At 36.0% G+C, this 15,166-nt stretch overlaps 3 protein-coding genes across 10 annotated transcripts in view; 2 read left to right on the top strand and 1 right to left on the bottom strand.

Moving 5' to 3' along the window:
* The first annotated feature begins 1,488 nt into the window (after positions 1–1,488).
* On the top strand, positions 1,489–6,472 carry rfxank (regulatory factor X-associated ankyrin-containing protein). 5 transcript variants are annotated; one of them, XM_005170426.6, is made up of 8 exons: positions 1,489–1,761; positions 1,855–1,975; positions 2,096–2,161; positions 3,473–3,573; positions 3,941–4,066; positions 4,161–4,227; positions 4,302–4,382; positions 6,076–6,472. In XM_005170426.6, the coding sequence occupies exons 2-8, from the start codon at positions 1,876–1,878 to the stop codon at positions 6,144–6,146; spliced, it is 612 nt and encodes a 203-aa protein (XP_005170483.1). In that variant the 5' UTR covers positions 1,489–1,761; positions 1,855–1,875; the 3' UTR covers positions 6,147–6,472. The 5 variants fall into 5 exon arrangements, with proteins under 5 accessions (XP_005170483.1, XP_005170484.1, XP_005170486.1 ...); XM_005170427.6 differs by having other exon boundaries at positions 1,826–1,975; positions 6,076–6,265; XM_005170429.6 differs by having other exon boundaries at positions 1,858–1,975; positions 6,076–6,260.
* On the bottom strand, positions 2,292–10,523 carry nr2c2ap (nuclear receptor 2C2-associated protein). Of its 2 annotated transcripts, NM_001045327.2 has the most exon segments (5): positions 6,221–6,573; positions 6,766–6,833; positions 10,032–10,137; positions 10,253–10,343; positions 10,465–10,507. In NM_001045327.2, coding segments are annotated over 5 exon segments (426 nt in total). In that variant the 5' UTR covers positions 10,503–10,507; the 3' UTR covers positions 6,221–6,450.
* ncanb (neurocan b) overlaps positions 9,913–15,166 on the top strand; it is a 292,758-nt gene continuing 287,504 nt past the window's right edge. For 2 of the 3 annotated variants that reach the window (XM_073937755.1, XM_073937754.1), the window contains exon 1: positions 9,913–9,979. The gene's annotated coding sequence lies outside the window, so the exon portion shown is untranslated. Of the gene's footprint in view, positions 9,980–11,076; positions 11,164–15,166 lie in introns of all 3 variants that reach the window. The other variant, XM_073937756.1, reaches the window with a different exon arrangement.

Below are 15,166 nucleotides of genomic sequence, written 5' to 3'. Positions count from 1 at the left end.
AAAAGATTTTTTTTTACTTGTTTCAAAAACAGTTAACAATAGCATGCAGAAACTTAGACCTTTAGAAAAAGACGGAGATGTTGTTACAATCTGCATAATACATTTTAAGAGGGGAGGAAAAAAATAAATATAAAGGAAACAAAAACAAAACAGAGAAGAGAGGGAAAAAAATCATTGAAAACAAAGACATTGAATGTAATTTTTGACTTTTAAAAGACTTTTTTGTTTTAACGCCCATTTAAGACACAATTTATGACTATATGTCTACGGATTTTTTCCAAAAATGTACACTTGTGAATAAAAAAAAATACTCATTATAATAAAAAGATTAACAATGTACTGAATGCAAGATTTAGAGTTGTAATAAACCAAAATTATTTCAAAAGTATTTAAAAAAATGTTAACCTTTGTCTTTTCTGAGAGATTGATACATAGTTCCGTCCAAAATTGTTTCACAAGCACATTCACAAAAAAGATGAACAATGGTTTGATTTACCAAAAATATTGAGTTACTGAATTATTCAGACTTCTGTACACTGTAAAACCCAACAGTCAACTTTATCAAATGAAATGTGTGTTGTTAACTCAACTTACTGAAAGTTAATTCTACTCATTTGAATTCAAACCAACTGAGTACTGTAAATCCTGATAAGTTAATGCAGCTCAAACCACTTGAGATAAAAAAAAAGTACTGTAAACTTAGGGCTGCACGGTGGCTCAGTGGGTAGCACATTTGCCTCACAGCAAGAAGAGCTGAAAAGAAAATGAATTAATTAATGAACAAATGCTGTGAACTTACTCCATTTAAGTTGAATTAATGAGGTATTTAATTAACTCATTACCTTCAACACTGAGTTCAAAACTCTTTTCAAATGAGTAGAATTAGCTACATTAGAATTAGTACATTTTGAGTTAACTACACTCATTGCATTTGATAGAATTGACTGTTGGGTTTTTGAAGTGTTTACAAGAACGTTGGGCTGGTTTCTTCTGAGGAAATTTTTAATTAATAAAAGTGAATGCTATAAATCTTTATAGGTTACATTCTTTATTCTGCTGATCACAAAGGACAATTTTTGAAGAAGGCTGAAAACCTGTAACCACTGAGGTAAAAAACAAATAGGCTATTATACAGGTTAACAGTTACAGCTTTTCAGCTGTTTTTTTTTTTCAATATTTTAGTTTGTGTTCAACAACTTTAACAACAAAACAAAAACAAATTATTAAATGGATAGTTTTTAAGGTGACCAGACAATACAAAAGTCTATTCTAACAACAAGAAAAACTGCCAAATTATAAATAAAGGGGCGCACTGACTCGGTTCATCCAACCAATAATAATTTTCATCCCAACTTGCTCTCAAATGCTATAGGTTCCAGCTCTATTCAGTAAAGATAAGAAAACAGTCACGCGCTTGAAAGAGTCATGGAAGTGAACAAGAACGATTCTTTAGTTCAAAGATTCGTTCAAACCCCCCCGACTCGCTTCAGAAAACCTCTTCCAGATTCTGTTCCAACTCTAATTTTTAAGACGGATGCGAATCATTCACAATCAAAAGTGCTATATCTATCATCAAAAAGTATTGTGAGCATTCGATATCATTCTTTAGACATCGAGGTTGCGTGTGTGTTGAACTGCCATTAAGTCTCCTATTTCAGTTTCACTTTTGCAAACGAATCAGGAAATAAAAGCAGCATGTATGATCCTACAAGCCTGTGAAGTTTAAGATATTATTTCCACATAAAGTGTTAGAAATCCAAGGTAAGACACTATAATTTTACATTAGAACTGCATATAAAATTGTTACTAAACTTGTTTGTTAAAGATATTTTTCAGCATTGCGTACATTTAAAGCAGGTGTAATGATCAGTGATTATGGAAAACCGTCATGACGAAAATGCTGCGAACCACTCGACCACTCTGACGAATAAACAGCGCGGGAATGAGGTCACAGTTCGACCGGCCACTTTAGACAGTGAGTCTGTCACTTTCTACCGTGCATATGGAAGGCAGATTTGAAATAAATCGTCCTTTAAAAGTAAATATGTGATGTAATTGAAGGTAATAATGAGTTTTCATTTTGTCTTGTGTTTAGACCTCTCAATTCATCAACTCGCAGCCCATGGAGAGATTCCACAACTGGAGATACATTTATCCAAAGGTATCCAATACTAATACCAATATCAGTAAATAAATGGTATTATCCAACACTTGCAATATAGTGTGTGTTTGGTGATCTCATACTTGAACAGATAAATAAATCAGTATAGAACAATTTCTGAAACAGTAATAAATGAACATCCAAATGTTTATTCAACATTTGCTGAAATAAATACTGTTGAAATAACCCAAATATAAGGATATGCATAGAAATTAATCGCACAAAGTTCTCTGCTCAACAGTTAAGATGAGGAATAACTAAATATATACCCAACACCTGCTGAACAAAATTAGTTAAAGAAGCTAACTTTAAACGCTCAAAAATTACATTCTTGAGGTGCAACCCTGGTAGAACCCTGGTGCAACAACAATAATGCTTCTATATATAACCCTTCAAGAGCAAAAACCCTTTTTTGATTAAAATAGTTCTATAACTACACTCACCGGCCACTTTATTAGGTACACCTTACTATTACCGAGTAGGACCCCGTTTTGCCTTCAGAACTGCCTTAATCCTTCGTAGCATAGATTCAACAAGGGAGATTTTAGTCCATATTGACATAATAGCCTCATGCAGTTGCTGCAGATCTGTCGGCTGCACATCCATGATGCAAATTTCCCGTTTAACCACATTCCAAGGGTGCTCTATTGGATTGACATATGGTAATTGTGGAGGCCATTTGAGTACAGTGAACTCATTGTCATCAGTCTGATGAGTTGCGCTTTATGACATGGCGCCTAATCCTGCTGAAAGTAGCCATCAGAAGAAGGGTACACTGGTCATAAAGGGATGGACATGGTCGGCAACATTACTCAGGTAGGCTGTGGCGCTGACACGATGCTCAAGTGGTACTGATGGGCCAAAAGTGTGCCAATGTCCCCCACACCATTACACCACCACCATCAGCCAGAACCGTTGATACAAGGCAAGATGGATCCATACTTAGAGATGGTTGTGTGTGAAAATCCCAGATTAGCAGTTTCTGAAATACTCAAACGTTCATGCCAATGTTCATGTCACAAAATCAAAGTCACTCAAATCACCTTTCCTCCCCTTATTCTGATGCTCAGTTTGAACTGCAGCAGATCGTCTTGACCATGTCTAAATGCCTAATGCATTGAATTGCTGCCTTGTGATTGGCTGATTAGAAATTTGTGTTACGAGCAGTTGGACAGGTGTACCTAATAAAGTGGCCAGTGAATGTATATGTAATATCAAGTGCATAAAGAAATAAAGTGCGGATATCCAACAACACTTTCTAAAATGAATCAGTGAATATATAAAAATACTTAAAATATGATTATCTTGCAGACAATTCTCTACTTAACAATCAAGATGAAAGAGGTTTTACACCACTGATGTGGGCTGCTGCATTTGGAGAGATAACGATGGTGGAGTTTCTCCTTCAGAAGGTGAGAATGACACATTTTTACACACTGTGACAAGACAATATATTTGATTTTCAGAATGCATCGACATTCCCTCTTGAATCGACTCAGAGCTTAGTTTTTACCAGCAGATGGCGCTGTGTGTACTCCGCTTGCATCAAATTCCTTACAAATACCACGTGAACCTGAAATAATCATGATTAAATTTAAGTTTTAAGCGAATTACAAGAGTATTCATAGTGAGCTGTGTTTACATAAATTTTATAACATAAAAGCCTAGCTTAGAGCGCCATCTGCTGTTAAATCTAAGCTTCCAATCGATTCAATAAAGAATTGACACAGAAAGATTTGTAATTTTTCACCACATCTCTACATTGTTATATTATTATAGGGAGCAGATCCAAAAACACTTGCTAGAGAAAGGGAAAGTGCCCTGTCTCTGGCCAGCGCAGGAGGATTTGCAGATATCGTTAATATTCTTTTACAGCATGGTGTTGATATTGATTCCTATGACTGGGTAAGGGTGATTTAATTAATTCTAACTTTAAGATGCAACAGAAAACGTTGACATGTTAAAAAAGTCCTAATCATGCCATTAATTTAAAAAACAGAATGGTGGGACCCCACTTCTGTACGCAGTTCGTGGCAATCATATGAAATGTGTCGAAGCCCTGTTACGTAAGTATTATTATTATTATTATTATTATTTTGGACTCTTTGTGATGACAAACTCAAGTAAGCTGTGTGTTTAGGATGTGGAGCAGATATTACATTTGAAGCAGACTCTGGATACAGTCCTGTTGCTCTCGCTGTTGCTTTGGGCCACAAAAAAGGCAAGAATCATTGTTTTTAAAGTACAGTGCATCCGCAAAGTATTCATAGCCTTTGACTTTTTCCACATTTATTTATTTTTTTGTTACAGCCTTATTCCAAAATGGATTAAATTCATACATTTCCTCAAAATTCTACACACAGTACCCCATAATGACAATGTGAAAATCTTTTTTTTATTATTGTTGCTAATTTATTAAAAACAAAACAAAAAAAAAAACTGAAAAATCACCTGTACTTAAGTTTTCACAGCCTTTGCAGTGAAGCTCTGAATTGAGCTCAGGTACATTCTGTTTCCACTCATCATTCTCGAGATGTTTCAGCACCTTAATTAGAGTTCACCTGTGGTAAATTCAGTTGATTGGACATGATTTGAAAAAGCACCTGTCTATATAAGGTTCCAGGGTTGATAGTGCATGTCAAAGCACAAACCAAGCATGAAGCAAAATAATTGTCTGTAGATCTCCGAAACAGGATTGTCTCAAGCAAAAGGCTGGCGAAAGTTACAGAAAAATTTTTGTTGCTCTGAAAGTTCCAATAAGCACAGTGGCCTCCATCATCCGTAAGTGGAAGATGTTTGGAACCACCAGGACTATTCCTAGAGTTGGCTGGTCATCAAAGCTGACTTAGTCAGGGACGTGATCAGTAACCGGATGGTCACTCTGTCTGAGCACCAGCGTTCTTCTATGGAGAGAGGAGAACCTTACACAAGGACAATCATCTGTGCAGCAATTCACCAATCATGCCTGTATGGTAGAGTGGCCAGACGTAAGCCACTCCCCACCTGGAATTTGCCAAAAAGGCATCTGAAGGACTCTCAGACCATAAGAAACTAAATTCTCTGGTCTGATGAGACTAAAAATGAACTCTTTGGAGTGAATGCCAGACGTCGCGCTTGGAAAAAAACAATCACCGCTCATCACTAGGCTAATACCATCCCCTACAGTGAAGCATGGTGGTGGCAGCATCATGCTGTGAGGATGTTTTTCAGCAGCAGGAACTGCAAGACTAGTCAGGATAGAGGGAAAGATGAATGCAGCAATCTACAGAGACATCCTGAATGAAACCCTGCTTCAGAGTGCTCTTGACCCTAGACTGGGGTGACAGTTCATCTTCCAGCAGGACAAGGACCCAAAGCACACCGCCAAAATATAAATAGAGTGGCTTCACAACAACTCTGTGAATGTTCTTGAGTGGCCCAGCCAGAGCCCAGACCTAAATCCTATTGAACATCTCTGGAGAGATCTGAAAATGGCTGTACACCGTCACTTGCCATCCAACCGGATAGAGCTTGAGAGGTACTGCAAAGGGGAATGGGCAAAAATTCCCAAAGACTGGTGTGCCAAGCTTGTGGCATCATATTCAAAAAGGCTTGAGGCTGTAATTGCTGCCAAAGGTGCATCAACAAAGTATTGAGCAATGATACTTATGTACATGTGATTTTTCAGGTTTTTTATTTTTAATAAATTTGCAACAGTTTCAAAAAATCTTTTCACATTGTCATTATGGGGTATTGTGTGTAGAATGTTGAGGAAATAAATGAATTTAATCCATTTTGGAATAAGGCTGTAACATAAAAAAATGTAGAAAAAGTGAAGCGTTATGAATACTTTCCGGATTCACTGTACATTAATATACAAATAATAATATACAATCCATTGAATTTTATTAATAGTCTCTTTAATTTACTTGCAGTTCAAAAACTTCTTGAAGATCACATTCTGAAGCTGTTTCGGGGACCAGTTTCAGTGTCTGAAAACACATGAAGCACTTATGAGACCTTTTAATAACCCTGCGAACTATGTAGCTTTATTTTGCATGAAAGATGTAAAGAACATTGTTTTTCTACTTTTTTGTTTTTATTAAAAAACACTTTTACAAATGTGCAGTTATCATGTGTTGACCTAAAAAGGCACATAATCTGTAGAAACAAAGGAAATAAGATGCGATGGTTGTCCTCTGAGAAGGTTTGAAAAATTTCAAAGCCCAGAGGTGCAAACTTGAAGGGGGGAAAAAGCAGGTTGGCATTCCCGCCTATTCATACTTCCTCTCTGTCCTTTTCTCAAAACATTACAAATCCTTTTCCCCCAGGATATCCAATGTGTAAACAATTATTCTCCCAAAAAAGTCAGTACTGTTTTCAAACACTATTTTCAGCTTCTGCACCAAAGGGGCATCCGGAATGGGAAAACTGTGGGTGAAGAATCAAGGATAAACTTGGGATAAATGGAAGACATGGGCAGTTTGGCCGTTGACCTAGTAGTAAGTTTTTTTTCCACACACTATGCTGAAGTTCAAATGACCATCAGTCTGAGAGAATATGGTGATTTTATGCATTTACTGTATGTAAAACACGAAATAATGTCACACCATGTGGAAGGATATTTGTAGAGAGTTGTTGTCCTCTGGATAGAAGTTTAAAATATGTCTGAGATTCTCGTCTTTGGAAGAACCTGTAGAAGACAAACTATTTAAATTGCTTTTATCCCTGTGATCAGAACTGCAATTGATATGTTTAGTCTATTACAGTGATCAACAAGTCAGATGAATGATTGATTGAATGACTGGTAGGTTAAAGATTAGACAGCTTTGATTTATGTGGATTTATCATTTTATGAAGGTTTTGAATGGTCTTGGGTATAGAAATATTTTGAACAAAAGACTTACGGATTTGGAGTTGAATCTTTTAACGTGAACATTCGTTTTGCATACCAATGAATTAGCCTTTTGAATGGAACTATTTAATTGGCTCAAACTCATAAAGACAATCAGTACATCTAAAATCACATACTATCTGAGTAGGTACTTCATTATTTTAACTGTCATTAAATTTTTGAACTTACTTTAGGACCATTAATTAGTACTGAAATACCTGAGTCAATTACGTAATTTTTCTCCAATTCATACATCTTCTTGAACTGAAAGATTGATCAGTATGGATTCCATCAAATCCACATAATTCAGTCATTTAAGTACTTCTCACATACTTTTTTGGATTGCTATGAATTTGGACATGTACTCGCGTTCCCTATATAGTAGATAAGTGTGTAATTTTGGACAGCAATTGACATTTAAAAACAGTGAACCCTTATAAAATTAACTACGGCTTTCTATATACTAAACGCAAACAAACACTAAAATCACAGTAAACAATTGCTACACCCACCATATTTGTTGTAAAACTATAGCCTAGTTATATAAATAATAATACTAAACATTTACAATAATCAGAGCCGGCCCTACCCATAAGCAAACTAAGCGGCTGCTAGTGGTCCGAGCAGTTTGCTTGCTGAAATCCTTTTTAGTAACATTTTACAGATTATCTTCATTAACAGTGCTTTAGTACTTAAATATTTTTACATTTTCACTGAAAATAATAAAACATTTTTTTAAATCAAAGTTTCATTTCTCATATGCATTCTTGTGGCTCGAGTTTTTTCCTACAAGGTAATCTGTGAGACCAACCGGTCACCACAAGAACGCGAATCTGTGAAGGCATATACCGGATTTATTTTGGGAATTGGCCTGCGAAAATGAAATGAATCTAACATTATTTTTCAGGTGTAGTAAAACTTAAGGCAAAAATGACGACAAGTAGAGACAAGCACAAAATCATTTTTAGCCTCAGTTTTAAGTGCTAATGAGGATGTTAAAAACAATCTAGTAGCACATTTATTGAAAATAGTCAATTACAGATGAATAAACCTCTACCTATATGAAATATAAGTATCTTTCACTGACTGGTAATATTTTTCCCGAGACAGGTTTATAATAGTTATTTCCTAATTGAATTGAATCTTTTATAGATCCTAATCTGTTTACTAAATTAACAGAATATATTTTAAACACTCTAGAAGGACGCAAAGTAGGAATCACTGGTCCCTTTATTAAAGATTGTTTAATCCTTTATTTATAAAGCTGCTAGTTAATAAAACCAGAGCCGTTTTAAAATGTTAAGTATTTATGTGTATAAAGCATCTGTTTTGTGAGCAGTGCTTTTCATATGATATGTGAACGACAGTACAGTGTTACTATGACATTTCCTCGAGTATAAATGACGTCTGGAACTTTCTGTCGTACACCACACCTATCAGAAGGGTACCTTTTGGCAGTAGAAACGCAAGCTTGATAAAGGTGACCCGTACCATACCTCTCAGTGGAAATGGGCCAATACACTAACTTTAAAGCCTCCTTTCCACTGCACACGACAAATGACAAGCGACAGACCGGAAGTCATTCATTTCCAATGGAGGGCAGTCCGGGAGCTGCGTTGAGTTCTGATCATCTCCGTATGCGGAAAATTTGAATCTGAACTGAGCTGTGGATCCGTTGAAATATTTGAACTCCTGCGACTAGACCGTATGCAACCTGCCGACCGGATATGATGCATTCCAGTGTTGTCCAAGCAGATCCATGCGCGCGAGATGAGAAATAAGAGTTTATTTAGTCTTTTTTTTTTGAATGATAAAAAGTCTATATTATAAAAAAAAACTTTTCTGTTCATTATTGTAAGTAAGAAAGTAATAAAAATATATATTTTTAATCTTGTCTCCACATTTCCTCCAATGTTTAACGGTTTATGAGTTTCTACTATTCATTCATCCATTAAACTATGTAAACGCACAGAGAATAAATGCTCTTGCTTTTGCCCTCCTTTATTTCGGACACCTTGAGAATCAGCTTCTCCCCCGTGGTGCACGACAACACTGAATATACTGTGCGGCTGCCACAAGGGGGCGTATTCCGACAGTCATGTCCCAATGTCGCGTGCAGTGGAAAGGCGGCTTAACCCCAACCTAAACGGCGTCACACACCAGATGCGCCGCGCACATGACAGTCGAAAGTATCGCACACCAGACACGCATATTCACATGCTATTTAAAATGAAATTAATCAGATAGCGCTCTGTGGTGCGGCAGAAATATGAACAGTGTCCTGAGTCGTGGCTGGGTGCTGTGGACACCCGCCGACTTGTGGCCCGTGTGCGTGTACCCTGATAGAAATCTATGTTTAGAATTCTAAAATGCATGGCGCTTCTGGTGTGTGATGCTCTTAACAGTCTACTTTTAATCTAATGAGATTACTTGCCATGTAGATGCAATGTAACCTAAATTCAACAAATGGACCTACAAAATAAAGTGTGGCTAAAATCAGGCTTTACTTTTTTGTTTCATTGATTGCATTTAATAAGCAATAAAATAAATGTGTGCTGGTTAGCAATGGCAATACTCCACTATTTAGAACAAGGTAGGGCCCTAAATTTATTCTGCTCTGGGCCACGAAAAGTACAGGGCCAGCCCTGACAATAATAATATTAATAATAATAATAACAACAAATGTAAACTTTTAGTAAAAGAAACTAAAAAGTATATAAAAACAAAGTATATAAAAATGTTCCAATATAAAATTACCCAACTACAAGTGGGCAGTAACCATTGAGGTGTTCATGTTGAAGTGATTTCCCGTCTCCATGGCAAAAGTAATTTCGCTAATTGGTTGGCATTATAGGAGGGAACTTTGCTAGACAATTCCGAAGTCAAACTAAAGCATAAGTGCTTCTACAAAAGCATGGCATCGCTCAACAACCACGAAACTCATGGTAGGTCTGTCTTTAAAGGTATCGCTAAAATCTGTTGTTCGTGCTGACTGACCTTCTAATTTGCAAGACTTTCCCGAAAACCCTCCTTGGAACTGTAGTCTGACCTCAGACACTTTCACATGCTGCGGAAACTCCAACAAAACCCACTGCGACTCACCCTATTAAACAGATAATGACAATTAAACAAACAAACAAACAAACAAACAAACACGGCAGTAAAAGCGTCTACAACCAGGCAACACTAATCGTAACACAATCTCTCGTCAGCAATACCTGGTCTGAATTCCAGCACGTCTCCTCATTGGAATCAAACATGAACTTCTTTCCGAACTGCTTGACATCTCTATTCAGCACAGAACTCACCCTGTATGACAGAGACATCATTTAAATGACGCATTGCTATAGTATACGTTGTGTTATACATAAAATATTAATATGATTATCATTAATACGATAGCAGAGGGACCAAAACACACGTTTTCTACCTGCTTTGCGTGCTGTTACAAATCAATGACTCTGCCATCTTCAAATCGACCTTTCAACTGTGGGCAAAATGAAGGCATGCGCGATTTCACGACAGTAAGGGCAGTGTGTTCACACATCTGCCACTAGATGGCAGTGTCACTCTTTAGTTGATAGTCATGAAAGGATGTGTGCAGAGTCTGCTGTTAAAGATGTAGGAAACCTACAACACCACTAAAATCTTTAAAATGATATACAGTAGATAACCACAGTGTTTTTTGGTGTTAATTACATAAATTGGGAATTCAAAATCAGGCCCTCAGCCTGGAGGGTACGGGTGGTTCAAAATACCAACCTCTCAGTTTCAGAATTTGTCCCATACACAATTTGTCCTATTTTGACTGCTGTTTCATAATAAATTGTAAAAATAACCACATTATTTGGCTGTTGCTTCAGTGTGACTGAGGAAAGTTGAATGTGCTGGCCTGGCCAGTTTGTATGTCCAATGACAATAGGCTACTTTTTAATTTAAAACTTGAGCAGCATCCTTTTTTTCTAATTTTATATGATGTAATAAATTTGTATTTGCAAAAATATGTATTATTCTGTTTTTTTTTTCTTTTCTAAATCTTTAGGAAATGCATTCGGTACATCAAAAAGTGTGGTTGATGACCATCTGACAAGCTAATCCAGCAACAACAAAAAAAATTGCTGCTTAAAAGGTATTTAAACCTCATAATTAAATAGAAAATGAGGCTAATAACTGCAAAAAGATCCATACTTTAAAAAAAGAAGAAAGAAAAAAGAACCACCCCTTTCATCAGGCTGGCTACGAGCCTGAAAGTAGTCTGTTTAGTGGGTCCGAATGTGAGATTTCCAACCAAAATGGTTCTGGGCTCTGTTCTGACAGCGAAATTGAGACGCTGTTTTCATATATACATGGAAAAAAAGTACTATTAAAATGTAAAAGCTATGTTGTTGTGTATGTCAGAGGCTGTGCATCCAATCAGACTCGATCGTATTTTGTGCTGAATCATTTGTTACGGTAGAAGAACCCAAATTAGGCTGCCAACATCATAGGAGGGTTGTTTTGATCCTTGAATATTTTGATCATAACCAAAGTAATAGAAGACATGACAGGTCACATTAAATTCAGATTTCAGAGTAAATAAACACTTCTGCTTTCCTATTTGGCCTTTCCCTTGTTGATTATTTGGCTTAGGTTAAGCCTGCTAATGCCGAAATACAAAGAAATTTTTTTTCATGGATGGTTTTATTAGCTTTTATTGTCATTTAATATTAGTTTACTTCTTCATTTCTTTACAAGTGTATCTTTTACATCACAGACTAAAAAAGAAATGAAAACCACTTATTTTTAATATTATCCCAGCAGGCACAGGACGTTAACATGATATCAGATTGACGTACCCCAACATTGCATTTTGTTTGAATATGAAAGTCATGTTGAAGTCCAACGTAACATCAACCAAATATCAACATCTAATAATGTTACAGCTTGACATTGTGTGGACGTTACCAATATGACATCTATCAGACTTTGGATTTTAGTTGCCTGGCGAATAAATGTCAGTATTTGACATCAGTATAACAATTGTTTAAGATGTTGGCTTGAGGTGAATTTTGGTTACTTTCCAACACAACCTAGAATCAACTAAATATCAATGTCTAATGATGTTGCAGCTTGATGTTGTTGAACAATACCACTATGACTTCTATTAGACGTTGGATTTTGGTTACCATACCTGGAAAATAAGCGTCAGTGATTGATATCAATATGATGTTGATTTAAGATGTTGGCTTGACGTTGGATTTTGGTCACTTTGGTCACTTTCCAACACAACCTAAAATCAACCAAATATTAATGCAATTTTATGTCATTATTGGATGTCAAAATAACGTTGTTCTTAGATGCTGGCTAGACATTGAATTTTGGTCACCTGATGTCACGATCTAAACCTAACCTAATATTGTGTGCCTGTTGGGATTACTAAGGTATTCACTACACATATTGTGCAGTTTGACGAAATGTTACTTTTAATGTCTCGGATTTCTTTCTTATCTTTCTTGAATCAATTACAGCTATAATCTAGAAACTGTGGGTTTGGCTATTTTTGCAATATGTGTGCAGAAAAGCAAGATTGCAGAAAGAAAAAAGTATTGACAAGATTGTATACTTCCAACTTCGAAGAATTATAATTGATGGACATTTAAACAGACTGGCCGATAAGAGGACGAAATACATTTAAACCTCAAGATTGCAATTAAGTGTATTGCTCACCTTAAAATGGCAACTGCCTCACTATATTTACTCACACTTAAGGGATTCAAATTTTTTTTAAATTTCTTTTTTCTGTCAAAGACAAAGGAAGATATTCTAAAGAATGTTGGAAAAAAGTAACCATTGGCTTTTGTAGTATCTATAAATATACATTTAATTACCCCTGTAACGGTTCATATTATTGTGAATGCATAATCGCGCTTTGCAAGAAAAAAAATCATTCAACAGTACGAAATGCAAATCTAGAGCACAGACAGACATCAGAAATGTTCACAAGACTTTTTTTCCTCATAGAATAGTTGTTTGTATTTACATGTAGCTTGGAAAAGAGTCAAATTAGACAGCTTGTATAGTTTGACATACTAAAAGAGCTAATCAGAGGATACTGTAGGTCACTAAAGCCCAATCCCAATTCTACCCCTTAGCTCTTCCCCTTACTCCTACTTCTCGTTTTGCGCGTTCACGTCAAGGGGTAGGGGTGTCCCGAAGGCGTAGGGCTAAGGGGAAAGGATGAATAGCCCTTCGATCGAAGATTTTTCAGGATCACACTTCAATCCAAGGGGTAAGAAAATTTCCCAGAATACACAAACCACAAAGGCAAATAGTTACACCCGGAAGTAAGGAGATCCACAAATTAGTAATTTTTGTCATTATTATGAATTTTTACAACAAACAAACACGTTTTAATATATTCATAACCGATAAAATAAAATAAAAACTTCTAAATTTCGTGATCTATAATCCAAAATAATTACTCCTCTACAGTAGTGCCACAAAATTCTGTTACGTGATGACACTTGAATACCCTGTCAGAAAAGTCTTGTGGCTGGGAATGGGCTTTTTACGGTGTCTGCTATAATGTTAATGTTGTTTTTTTACATATATGGCAACTATGCACAGTATTGGGATTTTATTGTCACATTAGATCGTTATGATAACATAATATATGCCGTCAGTGATTTCCTGAATATAAGTAACAATAAATAAATCAACTGGAATAACTAAAGCAGATAACTACGCGATTGTCTGATCTCATATGAAGCAAGAGCTCACGATGACGTATAATATAATGACGTGTGCAGGTGTTGTTCCAATTCTTTGTGGTAAATTTTAAAGCCCTTTCCCTTTAAACTTGGTTTTAAGGGGCCAAGGGAAAGGGGAAAGGGGAAAGGGTAGGGGTACAAAAATAGAATTGGCATTGGGCCTAAATATCCTTCAAAACACTTAAAACATAAATTTGTTGTATTAATAAACGAGATCTAATAAAAATAAATACTTTAATGACTGAACCAGGGCGAGGCAGTGGCGCAGTAGGTAGTGCTGTCGCCTCACAGCAAGAAGGTCGCTGGGTCGCCGGTTCGGTTCGGCTCAGTTGGTGTTTCTGTGTGGAGTTTGCATGTTCTTGCATGTTCTACAGGGTGCTCCGGTTTCCCAGCCTAAAGACTGTGGGTAGGTTAAATTGTCCGTAGTGTATGAGTGAATGAGATGGGTTGCGGCTGGAAGAGCATTCGCTGCGTAAAAACTTGCTGGATAAGTTGTCGGTTTATTCCGCTGTGGTGACCCCGGATTAATAAAGGGACTAAGCCGACAAGAAAATAAATGAATGAACGAATGACTGAACCATGTATTACACAAACTAAACGAAAACGTTGACCCCCCTGATCATCAATGTATAATTTGTACACTGAGTTGAATGGCTGCATTTTAAGAAGTCTATATCAGCTAAAAAAAAAAGCATCTGCTGAATGAATAATAGAAACTGTTATATCAAAAAGTAGTAGGCATTCAGTTCATTAATTTGTTTTTGAACTACAATTCACAGTTTTGTTCTAAATTCCTAATTAAAAGTGACTTTTTAAACCACAGTTAAATTTTCAGCATCAAAAGTTGTTGAAGCAGAAAAAACATCACATAATTAAAAAGCACAAAATGGGGAAAAAACAATTAAATCGCAAACATTTTCTGTTAAAACAAACAGTCAAATAATTGCTGTTTAACTCATCTTCACAGTTTGGTAAATTACTGAAATATTAATAAATAATCAAATAAATAAAATAACCCTGTAACAGTTTATTTTTATGGTCCATTTGAGTATTAGTAGACTGTCTGGTTAATATCTGTTGATACTACTCCTTCGACAGATATTTATCTGACTATAAGAAAGTTTGCAAGTACATGTGAACTTACACTAAACCCAACCTAACATTCTACTTGTAATCTAATGAGAATTAGTTGGCATGTAGATGCAATGTAACTTAAGTTCAACAAACGGATCGTCAAAATAAAGTGACCAATTACCCTTCCCATTATACAAGCATCAACCTTTCTATTGTAATATAACATATAATCTGTGTGTTTAGATAACTTAAAGCTGTGTTTTTTTAATGAAATGATCCAAAATGTATGTTAATAATTTATTATATGGC

The sequence above is a fragment of the Danio rerio genome, chromosome 22 (genome assembly GCF_049306965.1).
Source record: "Danio rerio strain Tuebingen ecotype United States chromosome 22, GRCz12tu, whole genome shotgun sequence".
NCBI lineage: Eukaryota > Metazoa > Chordata > Actinopteri > Cypriniformes > Danionidae > Danio > Danio rerio.
This window is presented reverse-complemented; position numbering and strand designations above follow the sequence as displayed.